Genomic DNA, 21,680 nt, shown 5'->3' on the forward strand with positions numbered 1-21,680 from the left:
TATCAAGTAAAAATGTAAGTCCTCCTACTCTTGGAGCTATTTTATGTTCCTTTTGTGACTTGATAATCCAGTTCTATTACATTTTCATCTAGTGGTTTTAGGTGACCCTGGAAATACCAGATATGATTATGCTTCTAAATATTTGGGGAACAGTTGTGATACTTATCTAAGGTTTTAAGATATTTAGATGAATTGTTGATTATTTTCAAAAGATACAATTTATATTTCAGGACAGAATGTTTAATAGTTTTAATTTTGAGTCATTCAGTTATCTTAAAGAGCTAACTCATTATGAATTTCCTAACAGCATTATTATATATTTATAAGTGAAAAAGGAAAAGTGAAAAGCTTTCAAAGGTAGGATTTGTTTCCCTAAGTAATGTGTTACCTGAATTCTGATTATACATGTTGTTTCCCTGTTGTTTCTATAGTATGATTTGTTAATAATATAAAATCAAAGAGATAAAACCTAAAGTAAGTTACTCTGGAATGTGTAATATAAGTACAACATAGGGCACTTCAAATGAAAGGATTTACTTTAAGTAACATCTCTGGAATGTGTAATATAAGTACAACATAGGGCACTTCAAATGAAAGGATTTACTTTAAGTAACATCTCAATTTTGCTCACTATCCTCCATCCCCTAATAGAACAGTTGTTTCACTGTTGAGTACAGCCCCTACCACTTTAAAAAAGCATAATGCATAATAGAATGCACTTTTTAATTTTATCTGTTTGCTCTCAAAGGCAATTGATCTCTCTATTGATGAATCGAGTTTGACAGGTGAGACAACTCCGTGCTCTAAATGCACTTCTCCCCAACCAGCTGCTATGAATGGAGATCTGACATCAAGAAGCAATATTGCTTTTATGGGAACACTTGTTCGATGTGGAAAAGCCAAGGTAATTTTCTTCAAAGGTTATCAGACTAATTCTAAAGAAATAGATCAGAGATAGAATATGTATTTTAAATATTTTTGGAAAATATATCATGAATATTTTCAGTTGCCTGTTTGTAATTTGTTGAAAGTGTTGAAAAATGAATTGTTCACAACTGTCAGCTTTGGAATCCTCATTCATCGCTGCCACACAGCTTGAGAAAGTGGGAGGGGGGGTGATTTTTATTGGGTAGCTCTAAGTAGACAAAATAGAATTCTTTTGTTAGTTCAAGGTCATAGAGTCTGGTGCAGAAACAAAAAAGAAGTTACTTTGGGATTGGTTCATGTGATGTGATGATGAGAGAAAAGGGGATGGTTTGTAGTTTGGGTCATTGTGGGAAGTCTGGGAAACTTTTAGTTTCGAAATTCCACAGATGTGCCAGGTGCTATTCTAATAAAGGTACTTTTGAGATTATGCTTGTCTTGGAGTTACTGATAGGAATGGAGGTTCCCTGGAACGCTGACATTATTTTGAAACTAATTGTGCTAAATATATTTATTTTAATTAAGATGGAATCATAACTGAAATATTTATTTATGTAATGAGTAATCAATGCAACTAAGAACTTAAACTTTGTATGTCAGATTCTGTGGAGTCACTTACTGTTTCTTTGTTGCAAAGAATACTGGACTAGACCACCATTGATTACATTTTGTAGTGTACATCTTATATTTCTAAGAATGTATTTAGAAATTTAGTCAACACAGATTAGTTCTGCTTTAACTATTCAGAATCCTTGAGTATTTGTTTATATTTTTTTCTAAAAATTAAATTTGGGCAAACCAAATTGACTTCCTGAATAGAGCAATTTTAAACAATTTACTTCTAATCTTTTTGCTTCTGTTTTGTAGGGGATAGTTATTGGAACTGGTGAAAACTCTGAATTTGGTGAGGTTTTCAAAATGATGCAAGCAGAAGAAGTAAGTAACATTTCACAAATAATATTAATGTAAACCTTAACTAATATATAAACCTTGACTAGTTATTAATTTATAACCATTCAGTCAATCACTGTTAGAAGTTAGAATAGTATTGAATAAAAGTATTTACAACTCATGCCTGAAGTTATGGTAATTGCAGTGCCCTTGAAGTCACATTATCAAAATTTGGGCCCACCCACACTCATGACTGCAGGGGAGCTTCACCTCCTTCTCCATCTGTCTTCTCCCTATCTTTGCTCTTTTGGGTAGCCCAACACTCCACCACTTACCTCTGCTGCCCCTGCTACCATATTTCCCACTACTGGTGGCTTATCTTTGCCATCTTTCCTCTCCTGCTGGTTGCCCAGAATCTAGGTGCTGGGTAAGGGTGCAGCTTTGGGATGCATGCATTGACAGCAGGGAGATCAGAAGTGGTTCCCTGGCTGCTGTGTGAGTTGCAGAGTGTACACAGCACTCATGAAAGCCTACAGTCCTTTCCTTTCTTCCAAATCCATCCCAACCATGCATCCCCAAGAGCCTCCACTTTTGCCCAAGAAACTATCACTGGCTCTCCCCATTCTCAATATGTGCACCCTAGAGTTGCCTTGCCAAGCACCTGGATCCCCCTCTACAAGCAGGAGGAAGAAAATAGCAACTGTGGGCAGTGGGATGCAGCAGTGATAGGGAGAAGGAGGCATGCAGGACATACAAAAAGGCAGAGATGGGGGAAGATAGGCGAGTGGGAGGAATTGAAGTTAAGACAACCACAGCAGGGCAGAAGAAGCATGAGATTCTAATAACAGCACTATCTTGGCCTAAGAACCACACTTGGGTCTACTGGAACTGCTAAACCGTGGTCACACAGTGAGTCATCTAAGTCTGAATTGTTTACTGATGGAAGTCCCAGTCCCAATTGAGGTCATAATTTGCAGCCTACCTATGCTACCTATGCAGAAATGTTTTTTCCTCAATAATTTCAAACTTGCATGGCAGACTAATATCACTACTCTTAAAATAGTTTATATCATTACATACAGATGTACAGAAATAAGTTCAAACATTGTACAAAATTTGAAGTGGATACTAGCCTGAATTTAGATTCTTTAAGATTTAGAATTTAAATTTATAATATTTTTTCTTTCATATCTCTCAGGTGTAAGGTTTTTCTAAGGAATTCTTTAAAATTGTTTAATCCTCTAATTTTTGCATGATTTCAGTGAATGTGAAACTACTGTGCAAATTCAGCAAATCAATGAGTTTAATAATATCAGCCTGACAATTTTTTTTAAATAAAGGCACCAAAGACACCTTTGCAGAGAAGCATGGATCTACTAGGAAAGCAGCTTTCCTTGTATTCTTTCGGTATAATTGGTAAGGAATCAGTTAAATTATTGATCATCAATATTTGGGACGCATTGTGGGGAAGGGTGTTAATATCAATAAGGATTGATGTTTATAAGTTCTATTTATTTTTATAGGAATAATTATGTTAGTTGGTTGGTTGCAAGGAAAACATATCCTTGACATGTTTACCATTGGTGTCAGGTAAGATTCTTATTCTATGCCCACTATCTTGTACAAAAACAGATTTCATTCCCTAAAGAACATCATGAAATGCAGAACTTACATTCAGGACTGTCATATATTTAATAGATTCCGTCTCTGTGCAAATAAGTGGGGGAAAAAATCCCAATTTTGCATATAGACTGTTAAGTTGACTGTTAACTTTTCTTGCTATGATACAGCAGAAAAGAGTTTTGGAAGTTGTGGTAATCTCAATAAACATTTTAGAGTTAAGCTATGCTACTTGAATTAATTCTGGATTAACAAGTATGCTTCTGCTTTAGAAACCTCAAATTTCACAGGAAAAAAGCAAAACACCAGTCAGCTCCCCAGTTCTCTTTGAATGCAATTATTCATGAAATCTGTCAATACTCTAATTTAACTGTGTAAGTCATTTTTTCTGCATTTAATATTGACATATAACTTAATTAACATATTCTTTCAATATTGCAGTTTAGCTGTTGCTGCCATCCCGGAAGGTCTTCCAATTGTTGTAACAGTAACATTGGCTCTTGGTGTAATGAGAATGGTTAAGAAACAGGCCATTGTGAAAAAATTGCCAATCGTTGAAACTTTAGGTAAGATTAACTATAATATAAAAGACTGCTAAAAATATCGGGATAATTTAAACATGTATTAAAAATACTTTGAGTATAAATGGCATGTTATTGGATAAAAAGCAGTGCTCCAAAAATCCACTAAATAAAGTATATTAAGCCCTTTTATTTCTGGAATAGTAACTCATTTCTATATATGCTGATGAATATTTTTACTGTGTTTAAAAATTACAAGAAACAATCTGCAGGCAATTAAAATGGCAGAGTTAAGCTTGAATTGTTGTATATTAATGAGGCCTTGTTTTTGGAAGAGCAAATATAACTCATTGAACTGAATTCAGTAGTATAGCTATTGACCATAGCCAAGCTTTTGTACCATATCAAAAATAGCTTTAACTGTATTCATTGTGTTTCACAGTGTAATGATACCTACCCAGATAGAAAACCAAGCTTTAGAATAGCAATGAAAACTACTATATTTGCATGATTAGAGTTATAGAACCTTTCTATGGGAGATATATCTATCCATGTATACTCTTAATTGAGGCAACAGTTCTAAAATCAAAGCATTCGATTGAATGACTATATGTTATTAAGGGAATACCTGTTTGACAACTGGTTTATTAAATAGACAAAATGTTGTCTATTTAATAATAAATAATGTAAAAAGTGTAAAAGAGAGAATTTGGTATTTTCATCTGGAGAAAACTAGTTGACTTGCCTTAACTAAACCCAAAAATCAGGAATAAATTTGGACCTAAGAACCTTTTTGCTGCTTAGAGTATATCATTAGGTCAGGCCCCAATCCAAAGTTCTGCTCCAAAAGTAATTATCCAGATCATGGAGAGGAGCCAGTAAAATATTTTGAAATATATATTTCTTCAGATTTGGATCATGATAGTCTTCATCTTCCTAAATGGAAAAGCCAAACGGTGGCTGTTGCAGAGCAACACTTGCAGATCCTTCATCCAGAGCACCTGCAAGTGCTTGTTAACTTGGCCATCCCAATCCTTCCTTTGGTCAAAGGGGCAAATTGGTGGAATCGGCTGCCTTGCAGTTGTTCCTGATGGAATGTGAACAGTACAGGTCCAGCATGAATTATGCTAAAACTTTCTAAGGCCTCTCTTTAAAAATGAATTGGCCTGAAACCCTGGAGGTTTATGACATGGCTACGCCACAGAGTGTGGGACTTTTCTTATCCCTGACTTAAGCAATGATTCTTCTCTGTTATTTTAGATTCTTGATAGAGATTTTGCTCTTATATTCCATTATCTAATTAAATCTCACAAATAATAAACTGATAATATTGTTTATGCTTTCTAGGATGTTGCAATGTAATTTGTTCAGATAAAACTGGTACACTGACAAAAAATGAAATGACTGTTACTCATATATTCACAGCAGATGGACTACATGCTGAGGTATGTGAGCATCAGTGACACTTTGTTTACTAAAGGGTAATGGTTCTGAAATCTTTTTCCTAGGGGTTAGCTGTTATTAGAGAAAATTAGCCTCTATGACTAATTGGGATTTTTCAACCTTGGCAACTATAAAATATGTGGATTTACAATGTATTGCCTGGGGGATTCTGGGAGTTGAAGTTCATTTATCTTAAAGTTGTCAAGGTTGAGAAACCCTGGACTATTGGATAGTTATTTCAAAATTATACATTTATACATGTAATGCTTGTTTGTCATTGAATCTAGAATTATGATTGTAAATTGTTGCAGCTGTAAGTTAAGGCATCACACGGCTGGGCACAATTTTTCAATATGATTTGCCTTAGTTGTTAAGTAAATGCTGCAGTCATTAAATTAAACAATTTTCTCGCATTGACAGTTTTTGCTGAAAACCAGAAGTATATGCTGTGTTTCAATGGTTAGATGGCCTAGACATTGGTATTTGAATATAGATTTTTTAAAAACATATTTTATTGTGTTTTAACAATCTAGTTGAAATGTTAATATATATTTCTAGTCCATGTATGATATGCCATGCACTAAATAAATAAGGGAGAATCAAGGATTTGTGTTTAACAAATCATTAATTTTCCTACATTATTTTTAAGATCATAAGGTTTGATAAATGTGCTGATTATTTTATCACAGGTTACTGGAGTGGGCTATAATAGATTTGGGGAAGTCATTGTTGAAGGTGATATTGTTCATGGATTTAGCAAACCATCTATTGGCAGAATTGTTGAGGTAAGCCTGGCAGAAAAATAACTATCTTCTGAAATAGAAACATTTGTTTTTTATAGTAACATTTTTTTTCTTTGTAGGCTGGGTATGTGTGCAATGATGCTATAATTAGAAACAACACTTTAATGGGAAAACCAACTGAAGGAGCCTTAATTGCTCTTGCTATGAAGGTAGGAAGTGCACTGAACCAATGGGTGATACTAATTTAAAAATATAAAACACATCTTCCAAAAAAACCATACAGGATAAGCTGTGATTCTATTATTATTCTTGTTGTTTGGGACAAAGAACGTTAGACTAACAAAAGTATTGTAAGACAGGTAGTCCTCCACTTACATCCACAATTGAGCCCAAAATTTCTGTTGCTAAGTGAAACATTTGTTAATTGAATTTTGGTGCCCTTTATGATCTTTCTCGCCACAGTTGTTATGTCAGTCACCCCAGTTGTTAAGTTAGTCACATAGTTGACTAACATGAATCTTCTTCCCCATTAACTTTGCTTGTTAGAAGGATACTGCAACCGTTATAAATATGAATCAGTTGCCAATATCCAAATGTTGATCATGTGATCATGGGGACCCCAATAATCTTGTAAAAAATTGTCATAAGGCACTTTTTCCAATGATGTTGTAACTTAGAATGGTTATTAAACAAACTGTTGCAAATCAAGGACTACTTGTTGTATAAATGTTATTATTAGTTGAAGCTTACTATGAAAACTGAACCAATGCAACAACAAGTAATATATGTGCTCATAAACACGTATTATATATAGATATATAAATATATAATGCAATCCAATGAATAAAATCCAATTAAAAAACTGAACTAGCAGTTCTAATGGTGAATAGATATAGCAAGAGCCTTAAAAAGTGCTTGTGTTCTAATTTTTCTTTGATAGTGAACCAGAAATATTTTGTATTTTTAAATAAAATGCTAAGATTTCAAATTCTAATCATCTTATAACTTATCTGTTGAATTTTGAAGCTTTTAATTTCAATTTTTCTAAATTGTCATAAATTAATCAGTTAAGTTACTGTTTGAATAATAAAGAATAGTTGATGATTTGAAGTCTCTAGAAATTGAAATGGTTCTAGAATTAATAAAAACTTCAGTGTTAAGCTTCTTTAGCTTAGGCACTAGTATTTTTTTAAAAAAGGAAAATTACCTTGTTATGATTTGGTTATAGGCATTGATAACATAAGATATAATACTATGGATAGAATACAAGAACCTGGTGGAAACTTGAAGTGTATGTAATTAAGTGTAGGGTATAGTATATGTTCAACTTCTGATGCTGAATAAGCCAACAGTATTAAAAATATCACTACAACTCTTCTTATGCAAAGATTTTAAGATTGGACCTTTACATGTTTCTGTTAGGCAAAACATCAGATTCTGTTTTTCAGTTTTATAATTAATGTACAATAATTTTAACCCTTGATTTTTTTAAAATAAAAATATAACAGAATAGTCTATCTGCATAAATAACTAAACAGTGGTTCTTGACTGAGATAAAGTACGCTTCAAAAAATCATGTCTGGATTGTATAAAATTCTGATAGACCATCTAAAGATTTTGGAAAAATAAAATATGTTGACTCTTTCATTATAGTTTTAACATTAGATAACAAATTTTAGCAAAATATTTTTACTAATCAAATGAAATAATTTTAGTGAAATAGAGAAATGAAATTGGACTACATAACTATAGTTATAACCTTTATTAATAAAAAGTATTGAAGGGAAATTAAAAGTAAGGAAAGTTGTGAATACAATTGAAATAAATAAATGAAGTAGTGAAATGATGTAAATAACGTAAGTATGTAAAATGAGTAGGATGTCAAGGTTGTAGGTTGAAGAACTGAAATATCTTTTGTTATAGATGGGTTTAGATGGAATCCAGCAGGATTACATAAGAAAAGCAGAATATCCTTTCAGTTCTGAGCAAAAATGGATGGCTGTTAAGTGTCTACATAGAATCCAACAGGTATGTCCATTACTAAACTTTTAATGGAATATTTTCCTACAACCTATTGTTTTTGATAAGTGATTAAATTCTGCTCCATTTTATTTAAAAGCAGAAATCTAAATTTTATTTATTTTATTTATTATTAAACTTCTATGCCACTCATCTCGCTAAGACAACTCTAGAGAGCTTACAATTTAAAGGCTATCACACAATTTAAATTGTTATACTTTATTTTAGAGTGAAGGTAACATAATTATAATTGCTTGAGAGAAAAAGGACAAGTAAACCCAGCTGAGGACAATGTGTAACAGGCATCTCTAATATTGTAGTACCTTTTACAGCCTTGTAACAATGTATCACTTGGTCTAGTATGGCATAACAACAACAACAACAACCAGCTTTGGTGAAGGTTAACAACAGGGAGCTGCTCAAAGTGCAGCAAACCAAGAATAGATACAGAAAAACAGCGATGCAAACTTGGGCTGACAGCTGGTGTAACAAAGCACTGCATGGGCAGTTCCTTAAAAAGATCCAAGGAAAAGTAGATAAGGAAAAGACCTGGTTATGGCTGACCAATGGAACACTGAAGAAAGAGACAGAAGGCCTGATTCTTGCAGCCCAATAACAAGCCATTAGAACGTATGCAATCAAAGCCAGAATAGAAAAATCTGCTGATGACCCCAAATGCAGACTCTGCAAAGAAGTGGACGAAACCATCGATCACACACTGAGCTGTTGCAAGACAATTGCTCAGACTGACTACAAACAATGTAAAACACAGCTGCTCAGATGGTCCATTGGAACTTGTCTCGCACCTACCATCTGCTTGTAGCAAAGAACTGGTGGGATCATAAGCCTGAAAAAGTGGTTGAAAATGAGCATGCAAACTACTGTGGGACTTCTGAATGCAGATTGACAAAGTTTTGGAACACAATATCCTGGATATCATTGTGGAGAAGAAAAAAGTGTGAATCATCTACATTGCCATACCTGGTGACAGCAGAATCGACGAGAAACAACTTGAAAAAATCACCAGATATCAAAGGCTTGAAAATTGAACTGCAGAGACTCTGGCATAAACCAGTGCAGGTGGTTTCAGTGGTACTCGGCACACTGGGTGCTATGCCTAAAGACCTAGGCAAGCACTTAAAAACAATTGGCACTGACAAAATCACCATTGGTCAGCTGCAGAAGGCCACCTTACTGGGATCCGCTTGCATAATCCACCAATACATCACGGAGTCCTAAACGCTTGAGAAGTGTTTGACTAGTGATTTGTGATATGAAACCCAGCATAGTTATCTCGTTTGCTGTGTACGCTGTCATTTTTTGTGTAAAATAATAATAACAACATCAAAAACAACAATGTTCAAACTGTTTACAAGAATGCTGGCAAATTCAGTATTCAGTCATCTGATGAAAAACAGTTTGCATCCAGTAAAACAAAAAGGAAATTATAAAAAATCAAGAGGAACAAAAGATCAGGTGCTCATTGACAAAATGGTACTAAAAATGCAAAATGAAGAAAAACAAATTTAAATATGGCATGGATTGATTATAAGAAGGCATTTGATTCATTACCCCACAGATGGATTAACACCTGTCTGGAAAACTTTGGAATCAGCAAAAATATTTGTACAGTTATAACAGCAAATAGGGAGAACATTGGTGAAGTCAACATCAGACAAGGAATCTTCCAAGGGGACTCACTTTCACCACTATGGTTCAACATCGCATTAGTTCCATTGACAGAAAGAAACACAAAATTGGGATACCAAATCTCAAGCTAACATGGCAAGATAAACCATCTACCATGGATGACTTAAAAATGTATGTGAAAAGCCTCATTAGATTTAAATCAATACTCAACACAGTTCAACTGTTCAGCAATGACATCAAAATGAACTTTGGACTTGAAAAATGTGCTATATTATCCATGCAACAAGGAAAAATGGAGAACATAGAAGGAATAGAACTGAGAAATGGAAGCATAAGCATTAGCAAAGGATGATATTTACAAATGCCTAGGCATATTGGAAGCAGATAACATCTTGAATGGAGTCAACACAAAAGGAATACATCAGGAAGGTCCGCAAAAGATTAAAATCAAAGCTGAATGCTTGAAACATAATTAAAGTCATTAATACATGGGCAGTTCCAGTGATACGCTACCCAGCTGGAATCGTCAACTGGACTTTGGCTGAACTGGAAAACTTGGACTGGAAAACACGCAGGCTTTACATCTACAAAGTGACATCGGCAGGTTATATCTACCAAGAAAAATAGGGCAGAGAGCTATTGCAAATCCATCAAACTGTAGAAGAAGAAAAATGAAGTTTGAATGATTATGTGAACCAAAGTACAGAAAAATTGCTGTAGGCTGTGAAAATGGAGAACATTATAAAAACAACAGAAACAAAGGCAGAATATAAGGAAAAACAGCTGGATGACAGATTAAATAGACGGAAAACCAAAGCTTTTCATGGACAGCACTTGAAAAACATTAAAGGAAAATGTGATGACAATTTGACATGGGCATGGTTAAGATGGGAACCATCAAGAAAGAAAGTGAAGCTTTAATACTTGCTGCTTAAGAACAAGCACTACAAACTAATGCCATGAAAGTGAAGATACAAAAATCCAATGACAAACCAAACTGCTGACTTTGCAACAACAAAGTTGAAACTGTTTCACATTTAATATGTGAATGCAACAAAAGTGCACGAACTGATTACAAAAGCTAGATACGACCGAGCTGCTGAATTAATCCACTGGTCATTATATAAAAAATATGATTTACCTGAATCTGAAAAGTCATGGGAACGTAAAGTGGAAAAAGTTATTGAAAATGAGAAGGTCTTATGGGACTTTCGAATACAGATGGATCGTCATTTGGAACACAATGCACCAGATATTACAGTTGTTGAAAACCAAAACTTACAATTTATTGATATTGCCATAGATATCAATAAAGGAGATGCCAGAGTTGAAGAAAAAGAACTGGAAAAAAATTATGAAATAGCGCAACCTGCCATCAAAACTACGCAATTATGGATGAAACATGTAACAGTGATACCCATTGTCATCAGGGCACTTGGTACCATATCCAAGAATTTTATAAAATACATCAAGAAATTGCAGCTTCCTGGAATAACACAAGTGGACTACAAAAAACTGCAGTACTCAGAACATTGTACAGTTTAAGAATGTACTTGGATGCTGGCAGCAACCGTCAGCCATCATTGATATTTGTGATGCATTTTTAAATGTTCAGTTAACTGAATTTCATGTTTAATGAATAACAATGATGATTATTGTGACGCTTTAGGGGGAAGATATGTTCTTTCTGATGCTATTGATAAAAAGTATGAAAATTAATGTGGAAGAATGATTAAAATGTTGGCCTTAAGAGACCATGAGCCATCTCTATTTGGGAAATGCAGTATGTAATCATAAGAAAATAATAAGAAACATAATATAATAAAAATGAAGATAAGAAACACAGAAACTTTAATTTCTGTTAATAATCCTGTGAATAGGCAATCCTCAGTTTAATCATTTAATAATAGTTAAATTATTACTATCATGTATGTGACTTATGGATGACCCATGTATTTACGATGTTATAGCATCCTATTATCAGGGGATGAGAATTCAGGCACTGCCGTGTATTTATGTTGGTTGTAGCATCCCGGGGTCATGTGTCATCATTTGTGACCTTCTGAGAAGCAAAGACAATGAAAGAAGCCAGATTTAATGATAGTAACAAAAAAGGACATGCAATTGCTCATAATTTGCTTAAGGACCATATTTCTTAGTGAGGGAAGTTACAATCCCAATTTTGGTTGTAAATCAAAGATTACCTGCATTGGAAATTTATGTTTTCATTTAATATCTTCTTTAAAGATATAAATTTATTCAGTTCTTTAAATTAAATGATGCAGAAGCAATACAAGTAATCCTTGGGCTACAGTGATAATTGGAACTGGAATCACTAAATGAAGTTCTTTTATTTATTTATTTATTTGATTTATATTGCCACTTATTCGCCCATGGCAACTCGAGGCAGCTTACACAATGTAAAATCATATTTAAAACAAAAAATAAAAATAAAAACAATAAGAACTAACAAAAAGAATCAAATAAATTAGTAAAGTACAATAAAACAAAATTTGGGAAAACGCAAAACAAAACAAAAACCAACCCCCACCCCACCCCAACAACAGTGGATCACACTAGCCATTTCATGGGTTCCATCCCTCTCTGGGTGCCCCAGGCCCGCTGGCAAAACCAGGTCTACAGTGCCTTTTGGAATAGTATTAATGAGGGGGCCATTCTAATCTCTGGGGGAATGATCTAGAGAGACAGAGCCACCACTGGCCCTTCTTCTAGGTCCCACCAGGTGTATCTCCCTCAGGGGTGGGACCTGCAGCATTCCCTGCCTCCTTGCTCTAATGGGTTGGGTAGATGTAACTGGCAAGAGATGTTTCCTCAGATAACCCAGGCCCAAGCCATGAAGGGCTTTAAAGGTGACAACCAGCACTTTGAATTGCACCTGGAAGCAAATTGGTAACAAATACAGTTCCTGCAGGAGAGGTGATACATGTGCACACTGGGGTCTGCATAAAACCATGCGGGCCACTGTATTTTGCATGAACTGGAGCTTCCAGATGCTCTTCAAGGGCAGCCCCATGTAAGCGCGTTGCAATAATCAACACGGGAAATGACCAGGGCATGAGTGACTGTGAGTAGAAACCGCTGATCCAGGAGAGGGCGTAACTGGTGCACGACCCTTAGTTGTGCAAAGGCCCTCCTGGCCACGACTGCCATCTGCTCTTCAAACAGGAATCGTGAATCCAGGAAAACCCCTAGATTACACACAGGGTCTGTTTGGGGTAGTGCCACCCCATCCAAGACTAAAGTTATCATAGAGTGGGTGTCAGCAACCTATGGCTCCAGAGCTGCATGCGGCTCTTTGGGCCCTCTGTTGCGGCTCCCTGTTGGATGATCCCACCACTGACTGGCCCTGCCCCTCATCCTCCCCTCCCAGTCACTCCTCGACTGGGCTAAAAAGATAAGGGGAATGGCAGCAGGTGGAAATTTGCTCCATGTTCCAGAGCAGGAGTGAAAAACCCGTTGTTGGTGCTGTGCACACCTCGGTCATTCGGAGAGACATGCCACTACCTCTCCATCCCAAGACATTGGCCTGGTCCAGCTACGGCTGATGCCACTGCTCTCGCCCCCTCCACGGCCTGCTTGCTGCTCTTGCAGCACCTTGGGCAGCACACTTAAATTTAGCACACTTCACAATGGGGGAGACAGTGGCATAACCTGGGTAGGTGTGGCTTGGATGTGTGTCATGTGACTGGGCGGATGTGAGTGATGTTGAATTGGCCACACCCACCCAGGTTTTGTGGCTCCTGGTGTTTTCTGTGGGGAATGGGTCCAAATGGCTCTTTTGAGTATTTAAGGTTGTAGACCCCTGGTGTAGAGCAATATAATGTGACTGCACATCTTAGCAACACTAATCCTGGCAGTCCTGATAGCTGTTGTAATCACCAGGCTGTGCAAGACATTAAGACTTGGGAATTGTAGACTTCCAGTGGTGACATTGTGACGGTGTGGGGAAAGAAAAATGAGCTCCATTCCCTTACCCCAAATCTATATGCTGCAGGGGTATGCAGGTCTTGAAGAGATTCATCGTGGAGTTGAGAACCCTGAGGAGCAGTGTGATGGAGGGCGACTGCCCCTGCGATGAAGGGATGCCCTTCTTGTCTAGCGTGCAAGCACCTGTAATTTTTCAATGGTGGATCTGAAGTTGCGACAGTCCAATTGAAAAGAGGAAGCAAGAGCTTGGAATAACAGACTGTGGCATCCATCGGACTTTGCAGTGTGAGGATCAAGAGTGACGAAAAGTGACAGCCCGAAAAGAAGGTTCATAAATCGTAAAGGGCGAAGAGGTAGTCTCCGAGAGATACTGAGTTGGAGCTCAAAAAGTGACGGGGATTTTGCGGTGGTGAGAGCGGTCTCTTGGAGCAAAGGGGTTGCCCAAGCTAACTAATTTTCTGAAATAGAGCAAACAAGCAGACAACAGAGAAATTAGAACTAAATAGATTCAAGATATTCGGACTCAGAACGGGAAGAAGCCGGAATGGGTGTTTAAGAACTTTGCAGAACTGATTACTGATTACGGACCACTTTCACTCCACGGTGTTAAAGATAGAGAGGAACAGAAGAGGAAGTGGCTGATGCAATAAAGATGATCGACGTTCATAGGAAAAAAGAGTGTGCATTGCACAGTAAATTTAACTGATAATTTAAATCCCACTAAGAATAAGAACATTTAATGGTGAAGGTGTCTGATGAAGTGATTAATGAAATAATTTAATAAGTGTATACTATTATTATTGTCAACCATTAAGATCTTTGTATAATTAATAACAGAGGATTAGAATATTAGGAAAATATATATATATATATATATATATATATATATATATATATATATATATATATATATATGGATCTTTGGTTGTTCGGGTTTTCTCCCGCGTAAGATTCAAGTATCTAGGCAACGTTTCGATGAAGTCTCATTCATCATCTTCAGGCTTCTGTCTCCGGCTCTGTGCTTTTCAGAGTAATGTGAGATTGCAGCTGCTTCCTCCTTTTAACTGCCAGTGGGGTGGGACTTGATTGGGTGGGGGCTTGGCTGTGTTCTGATTGGGTGGGGGTGTGTTCTCATTGGTAGGGGGTTTGGTTGTGTTCTGATTGGTTGGGGGGTTAGCCGTGTTCTGATTGGTTGCAGGCGTGTTCTGTTCAGGTGGGGGCTTGGCTGTGCTCCGGTTAGTCTTAGTTGCTGGGGGATTTGAGCTGGTGAGTTGTGATCTTGCTGTTTGGCTTCTAGTTCGTGGTCCTGTTGCATCTTCATAGTGGGTGTCGGTTTGCTTCATGTATGGCTCGGAGGGGTTTGAAGTGGGTAGTGATGCAGCTGTAGTGCAGCTTCTGGTCCATGGTCGTGTCTCATCTTCTGAGTGGGTGAGAGTCTGTTTTCTACATGGAAGTGTGGTGGTGGCATCTTGTGTGGCTCTCATGGGTGTGGGTCTGGTGTCCTTCTTCATGTTAGGTACTCGTCTGTTCATGAGGCGGGTTTCCAAATGGCTGGAAGGCGGGAAGTGTCATCTCGTTTGTTCATGCTGTGTGGGCGTTTTTCTATCTCTATGGCTTCTCTGATTATTCTGCTGTTGAAGTGTTCGGTTTTGGCGATAGTTCTGGTGTTTTTAAAATCAATTTCATGTCCTGTGGCTTTGAGGTGTTGGACCAGGGAAGAGGTCGTTTCTTCTTTTTGATTGAGTTCTTATGTTCTTCAATGCGTGCATTTATTCTTCTGTTAGTTTGTCCAATGTATGTGGTAGGGCAGGCAGTGCAGGGATTTCGTATACTCCTTGGTTTTCTAATTCGATTTTGTCTTTGGGGTTTCTTAGGATGGTGGATATTTTTCTGTTTGTGCAGAATGCTGTTTTGATGTTGTGTTTTTGGAGGATCTTGCTGATTTTGTCTGTAGTGCCTTTTATATATGGGAGGAGGGCTTTGCCGTTTTCTTGTTCTCTGTCTTGGATTTTGGTTGGGGTTTCTTTTTGGATTAGGTGGGTAATCTTCTTTCTTTGGAATCCATTGGCTGTAAGTACGTTGGTGAGAGTGTGTAGTTCGGTTTTTGGTGTTGTTCATCGGCTAAGCATTTTGTTCTGGAGATGAGTGTCTTGGCTCACGGAATTGATCTGTGCTGGGTGGTGGTGTGAGAGTGCATGTAGATAGCGGTTAGTGTGTGTTTTCTTCTGGTAGATGGTGTGTCCTAGGGAGCCATTGGATCTTTTGTATACCAAGACATCTAGGAAGGGAAGTTGGTTGTTGGCTTCTGTTTCCATGGTGAATTGTATTTTGGGGTGTAGGCTGTTGAGGTGTGTGAGGAAGTTGTTCAGTTTTTCTTTCCCATGTGGCCAGATTATGAAGGTGTCATCTACGTATCTGAGCCAGAGTTTGGGTTTGTGGTCGTATTTTTCTAGAGCTTGTGTTTCAAAGTGTTCCATGTAGAGGTTAGCGATGACAGGTGAGAGGGTGATCCCATGGGTGCTCCTTCTATTTGTTTGTATTTTGTCCATTGTAGGTGAAGTATGTATTGGATAGGCAGTGGTTGGTTAGATCTAGGATGTGCTTGGGGGGGTTGTATTTGTTTTGGATGGCTGTCAAGGCTTCTTTTATTGGCACTTGGGTGAAGAGGATATGACATGAAGCTTACTAGTAGGTCGCTGGGTTGTAAGTTTTGTTTCTTTATGATCTCGATGAACTGGAATGAGTTTCTTACGTGTGAGTTGATGGATTCTGCATAAGGTTGTAGTTGTTTGGCGAGAAATTTGGCTAGGTTTTGTAGAGGTGAGCCTATGGAGCTGACTATTGGTCTGAGTGGGGTTCCTTCTTTGTGTATTTTGGGGAGACCATAAAGCTTGGGGCATCTGGATGATTTTTCTCTGGGTATGATTCGATTGCTGGATTTCTTCACTGATGGGGAGGCTTTTATTTTGGATTTGGTAGTTTTTTCTAGGTAGGTAGTGGGGTCTGTCTTTGGGGTTTGTATGTGGGGTCTTGGAGTAGGTTGGTTAGCTTGGTTTGGTAGTCAGATGTGTTCATAACCACTGTCGCATTGCCCTTGTCTGCTGGTAGGATTATTATGCTGGTGTCTTCTTTCAGGTTAAGTAGTGCAGTTTGTTCTTCTTTGGATAAGTTGCTTTTGGGTGGTTTGCTAGTGCAGAGGATGTTGGTGATTTTGAGTCTGATTTTGTTAGCATCATCAGGGTTGGTTTTGGTCAGGCTGGTTTCAACTCCACATATGATGGTTTCTGTGGGGATGTGTTTGGGAGGCGACAGCAAAGTTGAATCCTTTTGAAAGGACCTTGGTTTCAGCTTCAGTGAGGATCTTGTCTGAGATGTTGTGCAATGTTTGTTTCATGTGTGGCTGTGGGGAGGGGAGTTGGTTTCTGGCATTGTTGTAGTTTCCTGAGTTTGTTGGTGTGAGTATCTGTCTTGAGGTGGTCTGTGTTTCGGCTCTCCAGACAGCAAGTTGTTTGGATTTGTCCCAAAGTAGAGGGTGAATCTTGTTGCTGAGTCTGAGGTGGAGTGTGAGGAGATCTTTGTTGATTTGGTCTAGGAGAAACCTTTTCGTGTGAAGTTCATTTCTAATTAGGGCCAGTTCTGTTCTTTTAAGGATGCGTTTGGTGGCTGCTGTGTTGGTGTGGAATTTCAATTGGAAGCTTGTGGGAATTAAATTTTGATCTCGGCAGTTGCATAGGAATGCAAGGTCACATAAAATGGAGGCTCTTTGGACTTCAAGTTTTTCATAAGTCCTGGTCAGATGGTGGGTTTCCTCCCGTAGAGGTGCAATATTTGTTTTCTGAGGTTCGCGGGTATTTATATGTGGATCTTTGGTTGTTCGGGTTTTCTCCCGCGTAAGATTCGAAGTATCTAGGCAACGTTTCGATGAAGTCTCATTCATCATCTTCAGGCTTCTGTCTCCGGCTCTGTGCTTTTCAGAGTAATGTGAGATTGCAGCTGCTTCCTCCTTTTAACTGCCAGTGGGGGTGGGACTTGATTGGGTGGGGGCTTGGCTGTGTTCTGATTGGGTGGGGGTGTGTTCTCATTGGTAGGGGGTTTGGTTGTGTTCTGATTGGTTGGGGGGGTTATATATTATTATTGGTTGGGGGGTTATATATATTATGCCTTATTACCAGAGAGGGGGGCACTCTAATGAATTAGTTATAAATCTGAAAGAGAGTGCGTAGACTAAATGATTGCTTGATTGTATAAGAAATATAAGAACATATAGATAAAGGTCTACCTATATCATACCAGTAAATTGTGTTATTATAGGAATATATCTTAAATTTATTCAACTAAAATAGACTATAATCAACTGTCAAAGTTAAGATTTTTCTATAATTAACAATAGATGATTAGGATATTAGGAAATATTTAGTTATATTATATATATACTTTATGGTTTATTATTAGAGGGGAGAACTCTTTAATGAATTGGTTATAAATCTGAAATAGAGTGTATAGACTAAATGTTTGCTTGATTGTATAATAAGAAATATATGAACATATTGTTAAAGGTTTAAGTTAGTATTTTATAGTATATATTTTATAATACAGTGTTTAATTATATCATACTAGTAACTTTTGTTATTAGAGGAATATACCTTAAATTTATTTAACTAAAAATAGACTAATTATATAGTGAGCAACATTGATAATTAATTAACTTCTCTATAAAGTATATTACAAGGGGAGACCTAGAACTGTGATTGCGTTAAAAAGAAATTTAGACAGATTTAAATATAGAGAATTGTGTATAAAATATAGGGATAATAACTAAATTATTGAATGTTAATTTGGGACAATGTATATAACTTTCTAGAAGAACAGAATAAAATATTAAAAGAAGTGACGAGCATTACCACAACAACTTTGAAGGCCAGGACAAAAACACCAATCCCATCGATATCAAGAGCAACTGCCTCTCCACTGACACAAAGATCGATTGAAGGGATGCTCACAGTGGAAAAACAAGGTACAATCCCAAATACACAAAACACAAACAACGCATACAAACACAGGAAATAATGATGAAACTCCAGGAAACAATGATGAAAAATCATTGTGAAATGAAAGCAGAAATAAGTGAAGTGAAAGAAAAAATGGGGAAACTGAAATATGAAATGAAAAGTGACATATATAAATTAGATGAAAAAATAGGCTCAATCCAGCAAGCATTGGAGAAAAATGAACGAACAATAAAAGCGGTAGAAATATGAATGGAACAAGCAGAAAAGAAATTGGAGCTAGTTGACCATAGGATGAAAATAATATAAAGATTTAGAAGATTCCCTTACCCATTTGGAGATGGATTGTGTAGCCTCCTATCTTAGGTTCCAGAATGTGGTAGAAATGAAAGAAGAAGATTTAGAATTAGTAATGGCTGAAATAATAATCGAAACTCTACAAAGAAATAAAAACAAAATCTTGACCTAACTGGACAACATATATAGAGTGAGTACAAATATGCCAGAAGACATAGATTACTGAAGGAAGTACACATTAGGTTCATGGGGAAAAAAGAGACATAATCTATAAAATAACGAGGGATGAACCAATGAGGTACAAAGGAAAGGAGATACAAACATTGAAGCAGGTCCTGAGAAGAGTGAGGGAGCAGAGAAGGGACTATTGATTCCTGGCAATGCAGCTAACCAAACAGAATATACTTTTAGGTGGCTAGTACCAGAAGAGATGTTAGTGTCATGGGAAGAGAAGAAACTTGAAGGGAAGGCACAGGAGTTTTATGATTGATTGTAGGACCAGAAGAAGATCAGAGCAGCAAAGAGGAATGAGCAGTAGTCAAGAAGAGCAACAACAACAACAGGAAACCAAAGAAGGGGACCAGGAGGAAAAAAGTAAGGAGGAGAAAGACCAACAAGAGGAAGATCCGAGATCAACAGTAAGAATCCAAAGATACACAAGGGCTAACAGAAGGCAAAAACAAAGATATAACTAGGAGGATGGGAGAAGAAAATATTATCGATAAATATTAATGGATTAAATTTGGCGACCAAGCGAAAAAGAATACTAGTGAAACTAAATAAAAAGTGGATATAATATGCTTGCAAGAAACACATATTAAAAAACAAGATGGAAAATATCTAGAATACCCCAAATTAGGCAAATTATATACAGCATTAGCAGATAAAAAAAAGGATAGCCATGTATGTTAGGGAAGAAATTAAAGCAAATTTAATTTATACAGACCCCAAAAGAAGAATATTAATGACAGAAATATGGATAGCCCAGAAGCCATTATTATTAGTGGTAATATATGCACCAAATGAAAATCAGAAAACTTTTTATAAAAAGTTTCATGAGAGAATTATAGAAATGGGACAGAGAAATATCTGCACAGTAGGTGATTACAATGCAATAGTGGATAGTAAAAAGGACTATGTGAGAGGACTATAAGAAAAATAGAAAGAAAAAGAAAATATTACCAAAAGCATGGTTTGAGATGATAGCAGAATTAAATTTAATAGATACATGGAGACAATTGAATTTAGAAACAAGAATTCACTTTTTACTCTAATTCACACCAATCTTGGTCCTGGATTGATATGGCCTGGATGAATGGGGAAGTAGGAAAAGAAGTGGAGAAGATCGAAATACTACTGAACATTTGGACAGACCACAATCCACTTAAAATAATCTGGAGGGATTAACAGAAAACAAAAAGTAGGTGGACTTTAAATACACAAATAATAAAAGAAAAAGAACTTACCCAAAAATTCATGAAGGAACTGGAATTATTTTTCAAAGAGAATACAAAACAACATACATCAATACAAAACCATGAAGGCTTATTCACGTGGAATTATAATATCATATACAGCCAAAAGAAATAAAGGGAAATGGAACCAATAGAATATACTGCAAGAAGAAATTAAAAACCTAGAAACCCAACTACAGAAAGCACCACAGAATATTAAAATTAAAGGGGAACTGACTTTAACCAAATACAACCTTAATATTTTAGAACAAGAAAAGATGGTAAAAAATTTAAAAGCAGAAAAACAAATTTTTTTTGAGCAAGTGAATAAACCGGGTAGATGGTTGTCCCATAGATTAGAAAAAGAGAGAGAGAAGAGGATAATACACCAGCTTCAGGAGAATAATGGAGAGTTCCAAAACAAGATGAAAGGGAAAAAAAGAATTGTGTATCAGTACTTTGAGGGCCTGTATAAAAATGAAGAAATAGAGGAAGAGAAAATAATAGATTATTTAAAAGGGGAAGGGATTCCACCAATAACAGAAGAAATAAGGGAGATTTTATCTAAAGAAGTAACGATGATGGAACTGAAACAAGCAGTTAAAAAGCAGAAAAATAATAAAACTCCAAGTCCAGATGGGTTCCCAGAGGAAATGTATAAGATGATGAGTGAACAGATAGAACCACTAATGCTAGAACTGTACAATGAAGTATTGACAGAAGCCAAACTGCCAGGTTCATGGAGGGAAGCATATATTTCACTAAGACCAAAGAAGGACAGTAGACAAATTCAAAATTAGAGGACAATATCATTGCTGAACGCTGATTACAAAATATTTATAACCATAATAGCAGACAGATTGAAAAGACTATTAAATGAATACATACACTTGGATCAAAATGGATTTATCCCAGCAAGGCAAATTAGAAATAACACAAGAATAATATTAGATATTTTGGAATATTATGAGGCCTATCCAGAAAAACAAGTGCCACTTGTTTTTCTGGATGTGCAGAAGGCATTTGAAAATCTGAATTGGTAATTTATGATGCAACAAATTAAAAATATGAATTTAGGATATAAATTTGAGAATATGATAAAGGCGATATATTCTACCCAAAAGGCGAGTATATTATTAAATGGGGAAAATACAGAGACTTTTA

At 36.5% G+C, this 21,680-nt stretch overlaps 1 protein-coding gene across 12 annotated transcripts in view; it reads left to right on the plus strand.

Annotated features, from left to right (window-relative positions):
- ATP2C1 (ATPase secretory pathway Ca2+ transporting 1) overlaps window positions 1-21,680 on the plus strand; it is a 99,912-nt gene that overhangs the window by 45,824 nt on the left and 32,408 nt on the right. For all 12 annotated transcript variants that reach the window (XM_087916683.1, XM_087916690.1, XM_087916687.1 and 9 more), the window contains 9 exons: window positions 749-904; window positions 1,792-1,860; window positions 3,156-3,231; window positions 3,339-3,405; window positions 3,877-4,001; window positions 5,304-5,401; window positions 6,089-6,184; window positions 6,262-6,351; window positions 8,066-8,170. In XM_087916683.1, the coding sequence (XP_087772809.1) occupies window positions 749-904; window positions 1,792-1,860; window positions 3,156-3,231; window positions 3,339-3,405; window positions 3,877-4,001; window positions 5,304-5,401; window positions 6,089-6,184; window positions 6,262-6,351; window positions 8,066-8,170 (882 nt within the window). The remainder of the gene's footprint in view (window positions 1-748; window positions 905-1,791; window positions 1,861-3,155; window positions 3,232-3,338; window positions 3,406-3,876; window positions 4,002-5,303; window positions 5,402-6,088; window positions 6,185-6,261; window positions 6,352-8,065; window positions 8,171-21,680) is intronic.

This window comes from Pseudonaja textilis, chromosome Z (genome assembly GCF_049901715.1).
Source record: "Pseudonaja textilis isolate UNSWEBS1 chromosome Z, rPseTex1.2, whole genome shotgun sequence".
NCBI lineage: Eukaryota > Metazoa > Chordata > Lepidosauria > Squamata > Elapidae > Pseudonaja > Pseudonaja textilis.